This window comes from Chaetodon auriga, chromosome 1 (assembly GCF_051107435.1).
Source record: "Chaetodon auriga isolate fChaAug3 chromosome 1, fChaAug3.hap1, whole genome shotgun sequence".
NCBI classification, from domain to species: domain Eukaryota; kingdom Metazoa; phylum Chordata; class Actinopteri; order Chaetodontiformes; family Chaetodontidae; genus Chaetodon; species Chaetodon auriga.
Window position 1 is genome coordinate 18,358,081 of NC_135074.1, and position 21,596 is coordinate 18,379,676.

The window sequence follows — 21,596 nt, forward strand, 5'->3', positions numbered from 1 at the left end:
AGATGTGCTGAGGCTGGAGTAGCCACCATTTTGCATGTCTAGTGTGTTCCTCCCTCCATTGCTAATAGAGACGATTCCAGTCATTTTCTGGCATCATTACGGCTAGTAAGTATATTCTAAGAATATTACGTCGGCAGAAATATATGAAAATGGCTTAACGCGTAACTAATCATCAGTGGTTTGTTTGTATCTACGTTGACAACTCTCACTGTGGCGCTGCATAGGAAGTCGCAGCCCTCAGTGCACCGGGGTTGTGCCTGTCAGCAGCTAAGTTAGCTAGCATGGATAGCATAGCTTTATAGCAGTAGCCTTTGCTAACTACCTGCTGGGCTAGGGATGTGAAGCTCAATAGCCATTTATCTTGTGTGGTTGTACACTAAGTTGTAATCAACGTGACAACACGTAATACTGTTTTCCACGTTATATATTTCTCGCTAGCTAACACAATTCACATTTGCCTTTTAGTTTAGATAGTATTCGGACTAGGCATTAGAGCAAGTAACGAGTGGTCAGGTAGCTAGCTAACGCCACAGAGGTCTGGCTAGCTTGATGATCGAATGCTTCGAGAAGGCCTAAACTACATCATGTCCTGATCAATCGGCGACCAGATTCAGGTGTCATGCCCAGCCTATAATGGCCTCTTGTTTCAGTTCACCAATACTGTCTAATGCTGCTGATGTAATCCTTCATTTACAGAAATAATGTCACCCAAGGTGAAGCTACTGGTGTAATGTCAATCTAATATGTTGCCCTTTCACTGAAAATATTTGTGTGTACTAGTGTTAGCTTGCTGTTAGCTGACTTTTGCTACGTGTAATTTGCGTTACCTAAGTGATATCAAGCATATCACGTTTGGCCTCAAAGCTTAGTAATGGTATCAGACTTTCCTAATCTTTGCCAAATTGTAAATATTTCAGCAATACGTCAGCGTTGCATTCGGCTATCCAGGAAGCTAACGATAGCTAGCTCAGTGTTAAGAACGTGGACTCTACTTTGATAAGTTAGTTACTTTGTGCTAACAACGTCTTAAGTACGACGGTAACATGAAGGCATTTTGAATATACGTATATGACGTGTACTACATCTGATGAAGACCCGTTTTCATAAAACAATTTTAGTGTTGGCATCAAGGAAGTCAGCTGTAAGTCGGAAGTGGGCAAATGAGTATGATGTGCACTATGGGTGATTCCTGTACATCTTTGTCACATCTCTTTTTGATAGCTGTGAAACATTCAAGTCGTGTCATTCCAATGTATCAGCGAGCTCCTCCGTAATAATTACTATTTTGAAACATACATTTGCCAGATAATTACATTTCATTTTAGTAGAGCGATATCCAGGATTTAACAGATTTCAAAGTTGTTTTTTTTAGATATATAATTCATTATGATAACATGATGACTATATGACCTTTTTGCTTTAAACAAGACAGCTATTGCCATAGTTAAAGTCACTTAACCTTGACCTCTGCTGACACTAACTTACGGTATACTATTTACTTGAGCAGGTGCATTGGAGCATTTGTTTACAGTAAGGTTAGCAGTTATTAATCACACTATATTATATTCACTGTGTTATTCTCCCACAGTGTATAGTGAGCACTGCCACTGGTTGGGTTGCACATTTGACTTGCTCAGTAGCTGATTTTAGTCTGACAGATTTTTTTACTGACAGTAACAACAGTCCCCCTAAGTCAGTGATGGAGAAATTACAAGAGGAGGTAGCATTAGTACTTGTTTCCAGCATTAGTGGTGGTTGCTGTGTGAGCTTTTCCTGCTAGCTAGTTTGCAGCCTAACATAGCCAAATAAATCACTGTATGTGTAGGTGAACTGAACCTAAAAGCAACAAGTAGCAAGAAGCAACAATTAATGCTTTGAAGTAGAGAAAGGATGAAGTTGGCTTGGGGTGAAGGACATGAACCCTTGTTTGCACACAGCTAGTTCTTCATTGGAACTCCATAATGCTGCCATTTTTAGTTGGCTTGAGATCTGTTGAGCAAGTGCAGAGCCACTACTGTCACTGTTAAATCATGTGATTGCCAACTAGTTAGAATTAAGCTCAGTAATGGCTCTGGGCTCTCTATTTACCACCAGGTTTTGCAATATACTTGAAGTCATTTAACATGTATTCAACAATGTCCTTGACAGATTGAGAATTATATGTGGTAGTGGACCTTGGTGGGATGCTGCAAACAGTGTTGCATTCAGAAGCTAACTTATCTTTGCACACCAGTCTGGTTGACTTTTAATCAGTCAAACTGTGCTCCAATCAGATGTTTGAAAAGAAAAAAAAGGAAAAATTAAGGGATCTTAAGCATCCATAAAGGTGGGATCAACTCTATTTGGGTGGGCCACCAAAAAAAACTGTATGCATGTGAAACACTGTTCATAATTTCAGCTATCAAATACATTTCATATTCTTTATTAAGATGCAGGACCTAAAATTTGACTGTGCTAATAGGAAGCAGGGGATGAATGTGAAACATGTATTCATTTGATTTAATATTTACACATGCATATTTGCTCATCCTTGTGTATTTTTGTATAATTATCAATCATTTATCATATGCACAACTAATTACTTGAAGTTGGTGATAATAATAGAATGATCTGTTTTGATACTACTTCATTTTTAACATGCGAGTGCATAGCTGACCACAGAGAGAAAAATAACGAGGCAAAGTGCAGGTCCAACAGCCTGGCAAGTTGAGTAGGGAAAATGCATTTCCCCAGTGGTGTCTCTGATGTTCTTCATTTTGCAGCTGTCTAATGATCTTTTTGTTGAGTTTAACTGTTCAACTCCTTCCCAACAAAGAACATAATAGGAGATATTACTTCTGTGTCTCATGGTGTTCAATAATCTTAAGTAAAATCACTGTGTTTTATTGCCTAATGTTTCAAATATAATGTCTTTGACCTAAGAAATTGACTGTTCCCTGTGGTAAAAGGGAGGTGTGGCATGGTTTTCGCTTGTTGCTGGTTGTCAGGCTCTCAAAGATAATCTAGGCTGGCTCACCAAATCTCATGAGAGGACAAGCTTGTTATGAACATTTCTAAGTATGTGCAAAGTACACCCATATAGGAAAGATGTGTTAATGATAATGCCCAATCTCAATAAATGACTCATACTGTTGGTCAGGTTGTTGATGTTTTGAAGAAATTTAGAGGTCTTAAGGATAATCAGTCTGAGATACATTGCTAAAAATGAGATGCATGCAAAGCAGTTGTTTTGTTGTGCCATGGTACACCTGAGATGAGCTCTGCTCTTAACTCTCTTTCACTTTGTGTTTTTGTGTGTGGTTTTTATGTTTTTTGCCTTCAACATTTTGGTGACAATTGTGTGACATTGTCACACTTTGGCCAGGTATTCCCAAGTACACTGAGCCATTCTGTCCGGCAAAATCTGTATAGGCTGTAGTGCCTTGTCTGTGTAATCACTATCTTAATCTGTAATATATGTCTACAGCGGAATAGTTCCCTGTTTGTCTTTGTAGTAAGGTTGAGTAAAGCTGACCTTGGTGAGTGAACCCTAGGCTGTTGCTGCCTAACTATTGAATAAGCTTGAGGCTCCCCCATCCTGTGGTAATCCACCTATGATGTGCTCAACCCCTCCTTTTAACTTTTGCTTTTAAACTAAAGATTGTTTCACTTGCCAGAAATTGTGTCTGTGTTTTGACTGTAGAAGAATGTGCCGTTGTACCGTGACTGCTAGAATGAGGAACTGTAATTTAATCTGCTCTCAGCAGAAGCTGGATTTAACTTCTTTAATGTGTACACATTTGATTATAAGCACAGCAAGAGGCAGGTAGCCATGATTCATGGAGCTCAACACTAGGTCCATTCAGCTCAGGTAATATAAATGGTGTTAAGACAGACAGTAGGTCTCTGGTTTTATTAAAATGTGGCCTTGATGAACACCCTCCTCATTCCTCTTTTGATCACAGTGAATTCCTAGATTCTCTACAAATCACCACCATTTGCAACAAAGGAGTCCCTCTTTCCCTTTGTGTGTGGATCCTTATTTCCCTCAGTAGACTGGCACAGTTTCAAAGAGTTTTATTTGATCTCATCAGCTATAGTTAATGATAAAGAAAGGCAGAGAGATGTTCCACTATGGCCATTCAGATAAAAATACTGCAACCGCCACAGTCTACAGGTTCAAAAAAGAAGAGCCAGGGAGAAACCAAGTATCTCTAAGACAACTTTAGAATTGATATTGGGTTAATTTAAAGCTCATTCTTCACTGTCACCTTAATCTATAAATGTTAAGGCAATTGCTGGAGTCAGTGTCATGTGGGAACAGGAGCTAGAGTTGATTATCCATGCAAGGCACTCTGGCAATTAGCCAACTCGCAGCATAAGATTTCTGTAAGTCTTAAGGCTGTGCTCTTGTGAAAATTGAGGCAACACTCCTAGATAAGACAGATGTTGACGACACAGTTTTATGTATAATCGTATCACAGAACCACAACACAAAGTTTTCTTTGGTCTTACACTGCATGTGTTAGTGCCATTGAAAGTTAGAGGGGGGAAAAAATCATATCAACATTGTATATGCAGATGCTTGCTTAGCATGACAGCAATCCACCCAGAGGAATTACTTACTCAACCACGAAGTGATTATAAGAAAATACATCATTAAGGCAGCCTGCATCAGAATTCACAACACATTTTCTCTAGTTTAGTAATTATAATGGGAACAAAAAGCATAATCTATTTGTTGTGTGACGTCTTTTGTCATCACTGATATCCTCTACCTGACTTGGATGATAAAACCATAGGCAGACTGTGACTTCTAACCATCTTTGTAAGCCAGTCAGTTAATGTCTTTATAGAATTGTTTTTTTTAAATACTTATCAATGCAGTCTCATATTTAGAAGAATTATATTGTTTGTGAGATGAGTTGTGTATTGGAGTAATGCCGTCCACTAGGTTATCACATCATAAGATTTTTAAGGGTCTCTGCTCTGACCAAATGCCTTTTATGTTACTGTCTACCAAACTGGATTTGCTCAACAAGTAATTACCATCGCTTCTGTTGCTGTAGCAGTTTAATTATGTACTGCATGCTGCCTGATAAAAGGCTTCATGACATGGGAGACAGAATGTTCCTCTTTCTAAGTCGAGAGGTCATTATTAACCAGTTTGCTTTGAATTGAAATTAAGATGTTAGATCATGTAGAAAAATGTGTGCCAAACACCTGATGTCCTGCATGTCAACATTTACATGCAGAGGTAATAAATTCCAAACTTGGATTTTAGATTTTTGTGTTGAATATTTCATTGAGTAAGAAAACAACCCCCATGCCTGAAACCCCTAAAATCTTTTCTTAAAAACTAATGGTTGCTGCCTTGCATATGAAAAAAATGAAATCTGGTGCAGTGTTCATCATATAAGCCACACATTTCTTAAGGTCCGTCTCAATGCTCCCCATATGTTGCATATCCTGCCTCTTACTTTTCTTTGGATATTCACAGTAGGTTTAGTTTGTTAAAACTTGGTGGGCTACTTATGTCATACGCTTCCTTTTTCTAGGTGAAAACACCTTGCCCTGCTCCGTTTAAGACTTTGTTGATCTAAATTGCGTGAGAAGTTAGCTTATTAGCTTCCCTAGATGTTACTTAAGAGTACAACAGAATCATGACAGGGCAGCTTTGATTCGTGCCATCACCTTGCCCATGTTGCCTATTTTTACGAAGTAAGTGAAGTGACTGTTGCATCCATCTATCTTGTAAATGGTAATTTTAAATGTGTGTTGTTGGTAGATTTAAGCTAAGCCAACCGTTTATCATAACCACTCAGATTACTTTTGACAGGTTACACATGTTGTTCTATAGGATAACCTACACACACGCACACACACACACACACACACACACACACACACACACACACACACACACACACACACCCTTGTTAACGACTTCTAGTGTGTGACGCCTATGAGGTAAAAGAGTGGAGGGAGTGTGATGCGTGCTGGTCCAAGGCCATCACCGAGTTGGTATGCCAAAAGATTGGGACTGATATGCTGCCAGTCAGTGTGGTAATGGGCGGGGCAGTCAAGATAGTTCAGTACCTAGAACCAGAGTAATTTATATTATCAAGAGCTACAGTGACTAAATGCATTGAAAACACTTGGGAGAGAAGAAAGTTGAGCTAAAAGCCAAGCTAGCAAGGACAGACAAGCTTGCTCTGACTACCGACTGCTGGACAGCTCTCATAAACAAAAGCTTCATTGCAGCCACACTTCACCAGTGCTGACTGGTGCAGTCCAGTGTGCTCCTCAGCTCAAACTTGACCTGTTTGTTACCAGTAAATGAGTGATGGGCTATCGAAAGCAAAATTAACCAAAACTGACATCCCTAGTATAAAAACAAGAGAATTTATTCTCACAACTAAGCATGCACTTATAAATATTTAAACCTCTTCCTGTGGCTTAAAGCTTGTGTGCTCGCAGAAGGGAATGGAATTTCACCTGCCATTCTTCTTTCCCTCTGCACTTGTAATACTATTTAAGAAATGCAGCTCTAAACGCAGTAGTCATCCATTTGCCTTCTTAAGCCAAATGTTCATCATGTTTAAGTGTGTTTATTTGCACTGCCATGACGTTGTAACTGTAACCCTTACATTTAAATGCAGCAGGTTAGCAAATTATTTATATCTTACTGACCCACTACCATATTCTTGAACCAAGTCTGACATATTTCAGGTTTATAAGAGATAAAAGAAGCTGCACTGAGAAGAGTTTTATTTTTCTTCATATTTTCTTCATTATATAATATTCTGTTTTGGCTTAGTCTTGTCTAGTGGCAACCCTAAGGCAATGGGCACCAACCTGTTTCTTTTCTTCATGTTTTCCAGAGAATGCCAGCTCCGATCAGACTGCGGGAGCTGATCCGGACTATCCGGACAGCACGGACCCAGGCAGAGGAGCGTGAGATGATCCAGAAAGAGTGTGCTGCTATCCGCTCGTCCTTCAGAGAGGAAGACAATACATACCGTTGCAGAAATGTGGCAAAGCTACTTTATATGCACATGCTGGGCTACCCGGCACATTTTGGGCAGGTATGCATGGGGGTGGGAGAAATTAGTATAAGAAACTTTTTGGATTTCCAGTAGTGACATTATTTTTACAAAGCTTATACCTTGTGATAGTGTTCTAACATGATGACATGTTTTCCAGCTGGAGTGCCTGAAGCTGATTGCGTCCCAGAAGTTCACTGACAAACGAATAGGTTATTTGGGAGCTATGCTGCTGTTGGATGAGAGGCAAGATGTCCACCTTCTAATGACGAATTGCATTAAGAAGTAAGTGGAAGGTCCGAAATGAGTATATTTCATATTTTGCCTTAAAGATGTTTCCTTTTTTTGCTATGCATAGGCACAGTATTTGGTCGTGATGAAAGATGAAATTCTTCACCATATGTTGTAAAGTATGAGCAAGTTGGAACACCAAAATCCAATTTCTACTGGAACTGTCATGCAAAGTGTTTCTTGTATGTATGTGTATGTGTTTCCGTGGCTCATTTTACTCTCTTCTCCCATCCCAGTGACTTGAATCACAGCACACAATACGTCCAGGGCCTGGCCTTGTGCACTTTGGGCTGCATGGGTTCATCAGAAATGTGTCGTGACCTGGCTGGGGAGGTAGAGAAGCTGCTCAAAACATCCAACTCCTACTTGAGGAAAAAAGTAAGCCTCATTGTTCTTATTTTTATTTGAGTATTGGGCGGATCTAAAGTCTGTGGTTTCCTATTCATGAATGAAAGAGTAAGCATATGTGCTGAACAGTTACACTAAACACCTAAAAGTAACATATAGTGTTAAAGGTTGGACCTTTCTTCAGTTGGTTGTCTTCTGTGTTGACAGGCGGCGTTGTGTGCAGTTCATGTCATCAGGAAGGTTCCAGAACTTATGGAAATGTTCCTTCCAGCCACAAAAAACCTGCTGAGCGAGAAGAACCACGGTAAGTGTAAACGGTTTGTCAGGGTGCAGTTGCTGCCTCGTGGGGAAATATTCACACTTTGTCCTTTTTCTTTTCACTCACAGTGCTTTGCTCAGAACAGCTGGGTGGCTCATGTCCTTTTTGTAATGTCCTTTGCAGAGGAGAGTGGAATTAATGAGTCTGTCATAAACTCTGGGGCTTGTGTGTCCCCCACATAGGGGAGACATGTCACAGAAAAAGATTTTTTTAACAGTCCTGAAATAACTTGATCCTCTTTGACATTGTGTTGTATTGCAATGGTGATTGTTCAGTTAAGACGATTTGAAACTGAAAGTGTTTTTTTGCTTTTTGTAGATCGGTCTGTCTGCAGTGCGCACCATTGAATAATGTATGAATTAAAGATGGTGTGACATGGCCATAAGATAGACAATATGCACAGAGTATTGTCCAGAATTGCTAATGTAAAAATAATAAATTCACTGAACCACATAACCTCCTCTTCTATAATTGACATTAACTTTTATACAAACACTTAACCTACTCAGTGATGTGAGTAGGTTGTCTCACATCTGACTTGATTTTGTAGAAAATGTGAAGTTAAAAAGTGCATATTTTACACATTATAAAATATGACATATTTATGGCTGTTGTGTGGCTTCAGAGCTCAGCACCACTGCTGTCACTCAGATGATGAGTTTCTAACCTTGTAACATTCAGATCAGGTCACATGGTAATGACTAGGCTGTGTGATAGCCTTCCAGATTTATGATGCTCTCACCTGATGTCCTCTGTGGTTAATCATATGTATGACACCACCTCATTGGTACAACAGGGTTGCCAAGGCATAGGGCTCTGTCAAAAATAACCGGCAGAAAAGTAGAACCTGGCTCTTTGTTGTTGGACTTTAGCTGCAACACAACATCAGCTGGTGACATACTATAATGACCAATCAAATCGATACAGAGGACACAATAATTGTTGCTGTGATAACTTTTCAGAGCTGTAACAGTGTTTTGGCTGTGATAAGCCTTCAAACTCATGGCTCTATTGCTCAAAGTGGCCCTCCTGAGTCATTTTTTATTGTATCAGCGGTACCTAAAACAGCCTTAGTCCCATGTGTTTTTGGGTCTGCCCAGACAGTTCAGTTCATTCAAAACAAATAACCTTGACTTTGTCTATTCTCCCAGGTGTTCTCCATACATCTGTTGTCCTCCTCACTGAGATGTGTGAAAGAAGTCCTGACATGCTGGCCCACTTCAGAAAGGTACAAACACATTCTCTCACCCAAAGGATGTTAAAATTGTGCATTTGTCTTAAGCTCACGTCACATTTCATTCTTCTGTTTGCGTACACATTTCCTTTTGGTATATCTAAGCTAGACAAACGTGTTAAACTTGAGGCTTGGATTGCGCTACAGGTTTTGTTCTATATTCAAAGTATGTCTCAATCTTTTATCTCCTACCGCTGTCTTTTCCTCTTGTATTTCAACTGCTGCTGTACCTCTCCTCCTCTAGGTGTAACAAAACTGTGCCAGAAGCACCACCCCTCATACTCATGATCTAAACATTATTTTAAGCTCTCTGAAAGTGAATGATTTCCAGTTTCCCCTCCCTAACATCTACCTCATATTTTTTCTGTCATTTGTCTTTGTTACAATTCCTGCATTGTGTTAGAATGAGAAGGTAAGAGTGCATTCTGATCTCATAGCTGGTGCATGCTGTAAATAGTAATCACTCCTCACAGTCACCTCAGATGTTACCCAGTTTGTGTTGAGTAATGTCATGTTGTGCTTTGATTTCTAATTTTAATTTCTTTAATTTGTACGGTGATCATTACTATGTCAGTGTTTTGAATATTTACTAAAAGAATTTTGGTCCATTTGTCAGACACATTTCTCACTATTGTTTTTAGTGTCATTACTGCCTAATATGCAATTCATTTGATCACGGTCTATTTAAAAGCAGTTGGGTGGGCGTGCTTTCACGTGATTGCCACAGGTGTTGTCACCAGGAACAGATGATTTCTGCTGTATCTGTGTCACGGGTAGAGAGTAGCTTATCTGTTCCTTCAGTAACTGTCGTAGGTCTGTATAGTTGAGGAGATGCAGATTTCTGAATTGAAAAAGAGTTAAGAGTTCAGCAGACTTGGTGTTAGGATATCATGTTAAGACAGAGGGGTTCAAAGGTTTAGATTTTGTTTTTCTTTTAAAATCCCACTCTGGCTTTTTGGGTTGCTTGTTTGTTGTGTCATATCCACTGTCTAGATGATTTATATCAATTTTAACTGACCAGTGGTCTGGAACATGATCAGTCTGACGTAACAGAAAGACTGGAAGCAGGCTGAATAAAACTAAAAGAGAAAAATGAAGGCCCTCTAACAACTCACAGCCTGTTGTATTTGCGTGACCGATCTTGCTTGCGGGTAAGCTAGCCACCATTACATTTAAGAATTTCCAGGAACTTGGCTAGTAGTTTGTCTACTGCCAGTCTTAAGGCTTAGCACGTGCTCTGTACTGGGTACAAAGAGATGAAAACAAAGCCCAACCTTTAAATTTTAATGCTGGATAAGACAACAAACTGTTTCCCAAAATGTTGGCGTGTTCCCTCATGGTTACATTTTGATTATCCGATTCAGAGGTAATAGAGGGATCACAATTATCTAGATTAGAAAAATAATCTTTCTGAAAAGAAGTTCCCTGTCTTAATATAATTCAGTTTTTTGTTGGCACTGAATGAAACTCTAGTTTTAAGCATACATGTTCAGAAGTGAAAGAAGTGTGGATGAAGATTTTCTTTTTCTCTCAAAACCAAATGTTCTAACCTAATTTTTTTTTTACGATTAAGGTTTTAATTTCACAACCTCAAACATTTGATTTTTCAATCTCCCAAGTTTCAACCATATTGCTCTACCTCAATAAACAAAATTCCTAACCTCATCGCTCTTGGTATGAGTTTGGCTGGCTGCCTGCCACTTTCACTGAGAAATTATCGACCTTCAGAGTTAATGAGGAACAATGTTATAAAATTGTTGAAGAGGAAAAGTAGAAAAATTGAGAGATCTACACAAAATATTGTGATACCTCTCCTTTTCTGCTCTGTTGTTGGTCTTTTTGTAGCTGGTTCCACAGTTGGTGAGAATCCTGAAGAACCTTATCATGTCTGGATACTCTCCTGAGCATGATGTGTCAGGCATAAGTGATCCTTTCCTGCAGGTAAATATCAATATGTAAAGCTGTTTAAAATGTCCTAATCCTGATGTAGATACATTTTTCACATCGAGCTGAAACAGGCTGAGCTGTGACAGTAGAAAAAGAAACAAAATGCAAAATAACTAACAGCAGGCAAAGAGGGGGGCAGAGAAACCAGGATTTACCTCTGGGGGTCAAGAAAGTACATCACACTTGTCAAGTGAACCGTCAGGACTGGACTTATTTTTCTTTTTCTTAGGTGCGGATATTGAGACTACTGCGAATTTTAGGCAAGAGTGACGATGACTCCAGTGAAGCAATGAATGACATTCTTGCACAGGTTAGAATTAAACGTCATCATTGCTTTTAGCCGAAAGCTTCTTTGAGTGAGTGTTATTTTGACAAATGTACGATATTTGTACTTTCCAGGTTGCAACGAACACAGAGACAAGTAAAAATGTAGGCAATGCAATTCTGTATGAGACTGTGCTGACGATAATGGATATCAAGTCTGAAAGTGGACTGAGGGTAAGTTAATTTGATATAAAGGAAAACTTGGTATACACATTTTTGTCTTTCCTAAAACTTAATCTTTCATCCTCATCTTACAGGTCTTGGCCATTAACATACTAGGTCGCTTCCTTCTTAACAACGACAAAAACATAAGGTAATTAATTCACTTACTTCAATTACTTGACCCTGCATGTATTGAGTCGTCCAGAACGTTGATTGATGACAGATTGATTTATTCCTGATGGCATTTTTTAAAATAAACTCTTCATTCCAGATATGTGGCATTGACATCTCTACTAAAGACGGTACAGACAGACCACAATGCAGTGCAGAGGCATCGGAGCACCATTGTGGATTGCTTGAAAGACCTGGATGTGTCGATCAAGAGGTGATTCACATTGCTTAAAGTGCGCACATTACTTAAACTGCATTTTTACATCTCTTGCTATTTAGCCTAGTTGTTTCTGACCTTTGTCTGCTTTTCATTGTCATGTAGACGTGCCATGGAACTGAGCTTCGCCCTGGTGAACGGCAACAACATAAGAGGCATGATGAAAGAGCTGCTCTACTTCCTGGATTCCTGTGACCCAGAATTCAAAGCGGACTGTGCATCGGGGGTCTTTCTAGCTGCGGAGAAGTACGCTACTCTCACACAGCCTTCGCCACACACGACAGCTGTGCTCAGCTGCTTTGTAATTGTTTGATACGTGTCCTGTGTGACCTTGATGGTCTTGTTTGTAAGGGAGATTTTCAGCTCTTCATAGAATATAGAATACATCATACTCAAAAATCTAAAAGTTTGTGGCAGCACAGTGGACAGTTTGTGACTAATGCTGAAATGCTGTATGATGATAACATGAGTGATCCATCGTCTGACAGACCATGTTGATACCATTAATTTTCTGACAGCATTTTTCTCCTGGTTGTTTAGAATTTAGATAAATTTCTTCAGTCCTTTCCTGAGACTAATCAGTGTATTCTTTGTGTTCCAGGTATGCCCCTTCGAAAAGATGGCACATAGACACCATTATGAGAGTCCTGACAACAGTATGTATAATACTCTGATACATGTATAACCTCCTAAGCCAACGCAGCTTTAGTTTTACTGCAGACCTGCACATAAATAGTTTTTTTTCTCAGATTCCTGTGCTTTTGTCATTGTTATCTCTGCTCATCCTTACAGGCAGGGAGCTATGTGCGAGACGATTCTGTTCCCAACCTCATCCAGCTCATCACCAACAGTGTGGAGATGCATGCCTACACAGTACAGAGACTTTACAAAGCACTGCTGGATGACATCTCACAGGTCAGAACAGTTCTGGTTTGGGCCATGATTTGATTTGGGAATCTGTGTCTTAGAAGCATACGGTGATTATATAATGCACAGTTTGTATTTCAAAGTAGCTTCTGTGTTCTCTAGCAACCTCTAGTGCAGGTGGCATCCTGGTGCATAGGAGAGTACGGGGACCTACTGGTGTCTGGACAATGTGAAGAGGAGGAGCCCATCCAGGTACACCTGGATGAACTCGAGCCAAACATTACACGCACATACACAGAAACACAAACTGAAGACCGCACTATGCACAAACTGTACACCTTAGAGAAACATTAGGCCATCAGCTTTTGTTCTCATCCTTTTGAAATTAGGTGACTGAGGATGAAGTTCTGGATGTGCTGGAAGGCCTTCTGGTGTCCAACCTGTCCACACCTGTAACCCGGGGTTATTCCCTGACTGCCATCATGAAACTGTCTACTCGCTTCAGCAGTGTCAAGTGAGTAATGGCCTTGTACACCTATTCTATACTTAGCAAACATTTGGGTGCCTACGTGATACAGTGCATTAGTTATAACCAGTGCTAATTGTGCCCTTTGCTGAACTGTAACATTTACAAAATTTGTTTCAGCCGAATCAAGAAGGTGGTTTCGATATATGGCAGTAGCATCGACGTGGAGCTTCAGCAGAGAGCTGTGGAGTACAATGCACTTTTCAAGAAATATGACCACATGAGGTGAAACTGCATTACAGTCCACCAGAAATAACAGTCACATCATCACAACTGCATTGTACCAGTTGGAAGAAAAAGAAAATCCCAGTTGATGAATTTGGTCCATCTTTTGTCTCCCTTATTGTTCTTTGTTTGGTCCCTGACTATAGGCCAGCTCTCCTTGAGCGAATGCCCATAATGGAGAAAAGCGCGACTAACGGCCCCACAGAGATTGTGCAGACAAATGGGGAAACTGAGCCCTCTGTCGTGGAACCAAAACATCCACCAGCTGTCACCCAGCCAGCCAGCCAGGTGAGCACAGTTTTAGTTAGTTCATGATAAAGAAATTAAAGAAGATGCACATCTTAAATTGAGTAAGTAGATAAACAGTTAAGAGAATACTTTTTCCACACTGTGAGATCCAATGATTTGTGCTAAAATAAAGCTGGCTTGATTAACATGTTCCAGACAGTATAGAGTTTCTTTAAATTGGTGAGTTTAAGTCAATTTAAAATGATACATTTCCTTAAACTGTTGTGGTATTATTGCTACGTGGTGTACACATAAGTGCTGAAAAGATTTTTTCATGTTTGTGTGTTTTCCTTGTCCCCCAGGCTAATGATTTATTAGACCTGCTGGGTGGTAATGATGTGGTGCCAGTAATCCAGACCACGATGCCCACCAAGCCTGCCTCAGCTGGAGGAGAGCTGCTTGATCTTCTGGGTGACCTCTCGTTAAGTGGTACGATGCTCTACTTAAAGCACTCCATTACCCCTTTTAGAGCAAAGCAAGGTCCTGGTATAGACCTGTGTTGCTGCCACCAGTGTGAAGTGATGTGTCCAGCCTGTGCCTGCTCCTGTTCAGTAGTAACGTCCTCTGGTTTTGATATAAAAACCCCGTTGTGTTGTTGTCCCCTCTTTCCAGGCGGCCCAGCCCCTGCTCCTGCTCCCTCTGTACCCACTTCCCAACCCCCTTTCCTCCTGGATGGCCTCTCCTCACAGCCCTTGTTTAATGACATTGCAGCTGCAGGTGAGAGTCTGTTGCCCCCCCCAACCACTCCCAGTTATACAGCAGTTTGTGGTATTGTCCTTGTGAAATAAACCACTTGGCCATTTGTGTTTTTCTTTGCTTGGATTGCCATGACACATCCAATGAACTGTTACTTGTCATATCTCCAAATCTTTTAACGGTCTGCTCCTCTGAAATCCCCATATAGCTATTCCTCCTATGACGGCATACAACAAGAACGGTCTAAAAATAGACTTCACATTTGAGAGAGCTAATCCCAATCCAAACATTGCGGTCATCACCATCCATGCTTCCAACTCAACAGAGGCAGATATGACAGACTTTGTTTTTCAGGCTGCAGTACCAAAGGTAAGTAGACACAATCCTTCTCTGATATTGCATGTCTAAACTGCAGTACATTCTGATGTGTAATGGTGTTTTTTTACTGATGAGTTTCCTGCATAGTTTCACAAAGGGGAATGTCCTACCGTCTTTCATTGCAGATTTGATAACATACAATGTCAATAACATGTGCATCAGGTGTGCAGAGCCTGCGTGAATGTAAATTTTGGGTCTGTAACCGGAAAACTGGCTAACTTGTAAGCCAATCATTACTAGTGGGGAATTAATCATTAGTAGAGTAACAGTGTCTTTGGTGTGCTGTCTACAGTGTTAACTAGCTCTGTTACTCATGTTGTATTTTAGAGTGCTTCGACAGACTTTTAAGACCAATACCAATTGAAATCACTTGATCTTTTTTTAATCTCCTACAGAAGAGATGCTGTGATAGTCACTACTTTGGTCTCTTGTTTATAAGCCATGTTATTTTCAACGTCGGACTTAAGTACTCAATACGCCACAATTACTGCTTTTTCTTGACACCAGTAGTTACAGATTTTAAAAATGATAGTCAGTCTCCTGCTTAGCCTCAAGAGAGTAACATTGGTGAAGTGCCACCGTGGTCTGTTGCTATAGTTTGAAGTTTAGATCAAATTGTTTTGGCAGGAAATCATGAAACATAAAAAATACTCTGAAAGCATGTTTTTAGGAAAGCATTGAAAATCTTTCTTAAACATTCTTAAAATCATTACAGGCCTCTGGTATTTACAAGGCAACCCAAAGATGCTGCTCGACTTCATTAGTTCCAACATCTCCTACGGCACCATGTTAAGTCTGTGTTTGCCTAGAAAGAAAGATCAGCCATAGATGTGTATTGTGAGGACAGGGCAGGCATGATGGATCAGGCAGCAAAAACACTGAGCGAAGTTTAGTTTCCTGCATCACCTATTTCACAGTCACATTATCTGACTGATCATTTTAAAAAGCACTTGAGTCATTTGAACCGAGGATCCATCAGTTGCGGTCAGCACGCGATCAATGTGAGCGCATCCGGTTTTATGCTGCTGTAATGACCCCATTTCTCCACGGGTATCATTAAATTTTCATCTAACATAGTGTCCCCTATCTGTTTGTCAGACATTCCAGCTGCAGCTCCTCTCCCCTAGCAGTAATGTTGTTCCAGCACTCAACCAGGGAACTGTCACACAGGTCATTAGAGTCCTCAACCCACAGAAGGTGAGTTTGTCCTTCACAAATCGTGTTTGTTTTTCTTTTGTCCTTTGAAGCACACATTGAAGACCTGTGCAGTCTTAAATGGTTTTTCAAGAATTCCCTCTTTTATAAACATGAACATCCTCACAAAATTTCAGCAACAGCTACGAATGAGGATCAAGCTGACGTACACCCTCAAAGGCTCACCTGTGCAAGACCTGGCTGAGGTTAATAACTTCCCCCCTCAGTCCTGGCAGTGATGAGCCGCTTCTGTTGCTCTTGAAAGCCCCTCACCAAGGGAACTATGAAAATGATTTTCCTTTCACCTCCCTCCTTTCTTCCAACGGATCCTCCTGTGACGTCACTGCAGTCAGCTGCCCTCGAGTTGCATGGGAAGCAGCAGAGCATCTAACACAGGAGAAAAATACCAATGTTACGAAGACCCTATTGACTATTGACATCACCAGAATAATTGGGAAAACATATCAATCAATGAACTTTCTCTTTTCTTTCTTAATTGGTTTCCATGATCTCTTTGCGCAGTAGTACTATTTTCCACATAAGCCCTCCGCCCAGCACCATTACCACCCATGAAAGCACATATGCACACCATTCACTGTGGTACATTTAACCTCTCAAGTCACTGTAGAGGAAGAAGTGTTGCCCACTATGAGCACTGCAGTAACCATAGTTTTATTTTAATTTATAATTCAGCTAAAGTGCAGTTGAAACATTTTGCCCCATTGACATTTATGATTGGCTGTGCATTGCATTCAGATTTTTTTTTTCCATATATATACATGAACTTTCAGTCCTATGATGGCAGCAGAAAAAAAGCTTGTAAAAGTCTATTTAGTGAGGTCTTAAACTTCCTGGATAACCCTTTTTGACTTTCCATACCATGAGTGATATAACTTGTCAGAAAGTTGTATTCATTTTGAATTACATTAATTTGCTTAAAGCATGTTTGAGCACTGTTAGGATTACAATCACACCTTGACTTGAGCTCGGAGGGGATTTTTCCAGTTGTAGGCCTCATAATCCTATGTTTCTATAGGAAGTAGTCTACATGTGTTTTGTCACAATAATAAGCGCATAAACAAATGCAAGATTCCCAGTTTGGTCATTGTTGCTAATTTCAGAGAATGTGCTCAGACTTTTCCACACAGCTCTCCTAAAATCATCTCATCTGTATCTTTAGTTTTAGATCTGTATAATAAATTCAACTGTTCCTTGCTTTGCATAGTTTGTGGAGGTTCATTCATTAGGATGGATATAATCCAGGCCTGAAATTTATCTGGGATAAGCTGATTGTTTGTGTTGGAGATCTGCGTTTAAACTTTTTCTGCATCTGTGTCCTCACAGTCAAGCTTGCAATTGCGATACATTTCAGATTTGTTGATCTTAGTCACCATGCACATACATGTAAATGAAGCTTGTTATGAATGTAGTTACATGCACTGAATGCTTTTTTTTCCCGTCAAGTCTTCTTTTTCATGGCTGTCTTCTTTGATGAGGACGCTCATCTTATTGGCACTATTTTTGTGAAAGTATGTTTTATTTCTGCAGTAATTTGACTCAATTATTTATGCCTGATATCAAAGTGATGTGCCTTTCTGACTTAGCTAGATAAAAGCCCCTGAACTACTGGGTTCTGTATGAGCTTCGTTTGTAAGTCTGTTTGTGTGCTGACCGTGTTTTCAATTTAGGGAAATGGTCTGGATGGATTTGAATTGGTTTATCTCTTCAATTAAGTTTTTCTTTTTAACGTCTATATGTCATAATGAGTTAATGATGAGTCACCCACTAATACTGGCCTACCTGGATGTCCACAGCACTATCTTTTTGTCACAGTTTTGAAAGAAAACATCAATTACAGCTACATGATCCTGATAGTTTCTTTCCCTACAGACTTCCATGAACATATGCCTGTTGGATGTCATTAATAACCAGTCCTAAAAACAAAAGCAAATCTCAGATTATGGCAGCTAATAGATGTAAACTTTTCATAAGCTGGCATCAAGGTTTCACGTGTTTTTAAAAAGTAAAAATGTTCCACTAAAGTTAAATATTACGATTTTCCCCAGTCAGTAAACGTTGAAGTGTGAGTTTGGGTCACATGGTGAGGTACTGGGACGGGTTGTTCTTTGGTGACTGTATGATTTCTTGGCTCTTGTCTTCTCCAAATCTGAATTCTGACCATGCTGTCGGGGACAGTAACCTTAATACCTCACAGTGTTCTCTCTTTTTGTTAACTTTCAGTTGCAGTAGATTGACAGCTTTGTTTAGTCATGAATTGCAATCAAGGGGAGCATCTGCATGAGAGAAACTAATGGTAGTTTGTACATCTCATTACTTAACAAGCCTCGCAGCCCTGCAATGCTGTGTTGAGATCCTCAGATGTTCAATCAGGCTGTATAATTCTTCTCACTATGCTTCACTTTCTTCTAACTTCTGTGACCAAATCAGAGAAACTATTAGCTTTGGAAATATTTTTGAGCTATGATATGTGTATATGGAGAAAATTATTTCAGTTTCACTTTTTTTTCTGTTGTTGACAAATGCTATATTGGCTTTTTCTGTACATATTGAGGGCTTTTACAATTTTGTCTCTTGTACTATCTTTCATCCTTTTTTTAGATACCATTTTCTAAAAATTCCAATTATTCACGATGTATATTGTCTAAATAGATCTAGTCAACATCAGTCTATAAAGACTTCCCTGTATCATCACTCATTCATTGTAAAAGATATATGATCTGCTGCCTGTACATTGTATATAGTTGTAAAACAAACAAAAGCTGATCAAATTAAATAAAAACCCACATGAAGATTAGCTAGGAAGTATAATTGTATGCATATATGTACAAAAAAAAAAGAATCTTAAAAGGATGCAATTGAACTGCATTTGATTTACTATTCTTCATACTTCATGATCAGATGTGTCATCTTACCTTCTTTTATAAGGGTTGTTGGTGAGTCAGTAGATTACTCGTTGGGGCTCCTTTGTGTGTTGAAATAAGGGTTGAATCAGTCTTAAGAGGTGTTGTCTGAGTGATGTACTGTACTACTGAGAAACCTGAGCACAGTGCTGCACAGCAGCAGAAGTGGCACCTTGCTTCGTCTGCTCCCCTGCCCCTCAAACGCCTCGTGTGTCCACACCCTCCTTCGAAGAGGAGCAGGTTTCTTGCCAAGATGTCACTCTTCCTTCGGGCCTTGTGTGTGGTTGAGTGTTCTGCACTCTTGACAGTTCACATCTATTAAAGTCTGTTGGTTTGTGAAATGATGCCCCTTGGTCTTAGCGTGTTCGCTCTCATGGTTGCTTGGTTACCCTTTTGTCTGCCTTGCAGCATATTCCTAAAAGCGTCATGTTTCAACCAAGCAAGACCACGACTCGTTTTTCTCCCATTGTGGCCTGTAGGTTTAAATTGGAATAGGTTTCTATTTGGACAAGAGCGGAAAGAAGTGTCACTATATGTGAAGTCATTCCAGATATGCATGTTGGAGCAGCAGTGCCCTTCCTTTGGTCTGAACAGTACGAGGCTTTCTTTTAGCTTCCTGTCTTTACTTTTGCTCCTTATCGCTGATGTTATTTGCCTCTGCATGGCACACCTTTCAGCCTCTCACTGTAGTCTCAAATATGAAAGGTGGGGATGTAACATCATGACAAATTGACCTGAGCCCTCACTATTTAAAACATTGTGTTACATGGAAGGATATGAAGGAGAAAGGCAATGGACTGATTTTTTTGTTTTATTTTATTTTTTTTGTCCCTGTTAGAACCGTTTAGAGTTTGTCCATATGTAGTGCTTCTTAAACAGCCCCGACACTAACCTGGGACAAGCCTGAGCTACAAGCTAATAGCCACAGGGGGGAGCTGTGTAAAATGGAAGGCTGACGGGATGGGAAAGGAAGTTTCATACATCTATTCCTGAATGTTTTTGTTGGTGTTGTTTGTATTGTCTTCTTCAACCAGTATGTACCCTTGTTAATCACATCTGATCAGTTCTATCAATAATACCGTAATTCATGCAGTTTTAAATGTACAAATGGAAATGAACCCAACATAAGTGCTTTGGCCACTGTAACTTAAAAGGAAGAAAAGAAACGGAAACAAATACCCATCAGCGGTATGATCAGCGTTTGAAGTGACGTGTGTATGTGTGTGTGTGTGCGCGTGAGACAGAGAGAGAAAATAATAATGCTTGAGACCGCGTGATAGTGTGTGACATGTCTTTTATCTAGATAGGACATGAGTTTTGGCTGCAATTTCAACTTTCAGCTTCTGAGCTGCATGTGAAAACCAATGTAAATAATGTCATTTCTACTCTTGACCTGAGACTCTTTTTGAAATGCAAGAAAAGTTCAAATTATAAAATCTGTCACACCACCTTCATGGGTCAGTACTAACATGTACAATAGGAAGTTGCTCAGATAGTGCTCACAATACTGTTAATGTTTTTAAGAGGGTAATGAAAGTGCACATCCGTCATTTGGATAAATTGGGTAATTGATTTTTGTTTATTTTGTTTGTTCGGGTGAATTCAGTGTGTAAAGGGCTTGGAAAAGCATCTGAATTGCCACCATGTTCACTTTCCCTGTTGAATCAAAAAGAAAAAAAAAAAGCATTCATTGTATTTTGAAAACAAAATCTGTTTGTAACCCCCAGGCCTGTCCTGACTGTAAAACAATGTGGTTACTGATTTGTTGGGGGAGGGCGGAGGCATGAGGTTCACTTTTCCAGTCATGTTTGACATGTTGAACTGAATCCCAGTTCCATGGCTTCAAGGTGAGTGTGAATGTCAGACTGAAAGTATGAAATGATGATTAAAGATGAGAAGTTGTAAACTATTAAATGGGATATTTTCAATTTATGCTGTGTATTCTTGTCTTTGGGTTGGAGAAAATGATCAAGCAAATAAAAAGTCAAATAAAAATCTAGTTGAACTATGGTATTTTGTTTTCTTGGTTTGGGGGTGTGGTGGAACAGTCTTTTAAAAATTAGTGCTTTTTTGTGATTTTCTTGCATCAAAATGATGAATTACCTTGATTACTTTGAGGTATTCAGTTTGCTCCATTAGCCAGAAATAGGTTCATTTATAAACTTCCTCAATTGATTTTACAGAAAATGTATTATATTACAAATATACAGATATTATAATATAAAATTACACATACCATGATGGAGGATTTTATCCATATTGCCCACCCCAAGATCAACTCATTTTTATATTATCCTATGATAAATTGTCCTTAATAAACATTTATACAGCATGCAGTTTAAATTGCTGCTAACTGATAATCGTGAGATGCCAGTAAATCAGGGACTGAATTCAAAAATGTGAAATGAGCAACCAGTAGCCATGTAGCTTCTTTCATTAAGCATCCGATAATGTCACATGAGT

The 21,596-nt window shown here is 39.6% G+C and overlaps 1 protein-coding gene across 1 annotated transcript; it reads left to right on the forward strand.

Moving 5' to 3' along the window:
• On the forward strand, positions 1–21,132 carry ap1g1 (adaptor related protein complex 1 subunit gamma 1). Its single transcript, XM_076728034.1, has 23 exons — positions 1–105; positions 6,864–7,067; positions 7,186–7,310; positions 7,553–7,694; positions 7,872–7,968; positions 9,135–9,211; positions 11,063–11,158; positions 11,394–11,474; positions 11,564–11,662; positions 11,746–11,801; positions 11,922–12,035; positions 12,144–12,284; positions 12,640–12,694; positions 12,831–12,953; positions 13,068–13,157; positions 13,295–13,419; positions 13,552–13,656; positions 13,803–13,944; positions 14,247–14,373; positions 14,557–14,661; positions 14,849–15,009; positions 16,117–16,215; positions 16,350–21,132. The coding sequence occupies exons 2-23, from the start codon at positions 6,867–6,869 to the stop codon at positions 16,449–16,451; spliced, it is 2,463 nt and encodes an 820-aa protein (XP_076584149.1). The 5' UTR covers positions 1–105; positions 6,864–6,866; the 3' UTR covers positions 16,452–21,132.
• Positions 21,133–21,596: the final 464 nt, after the last annotated feature.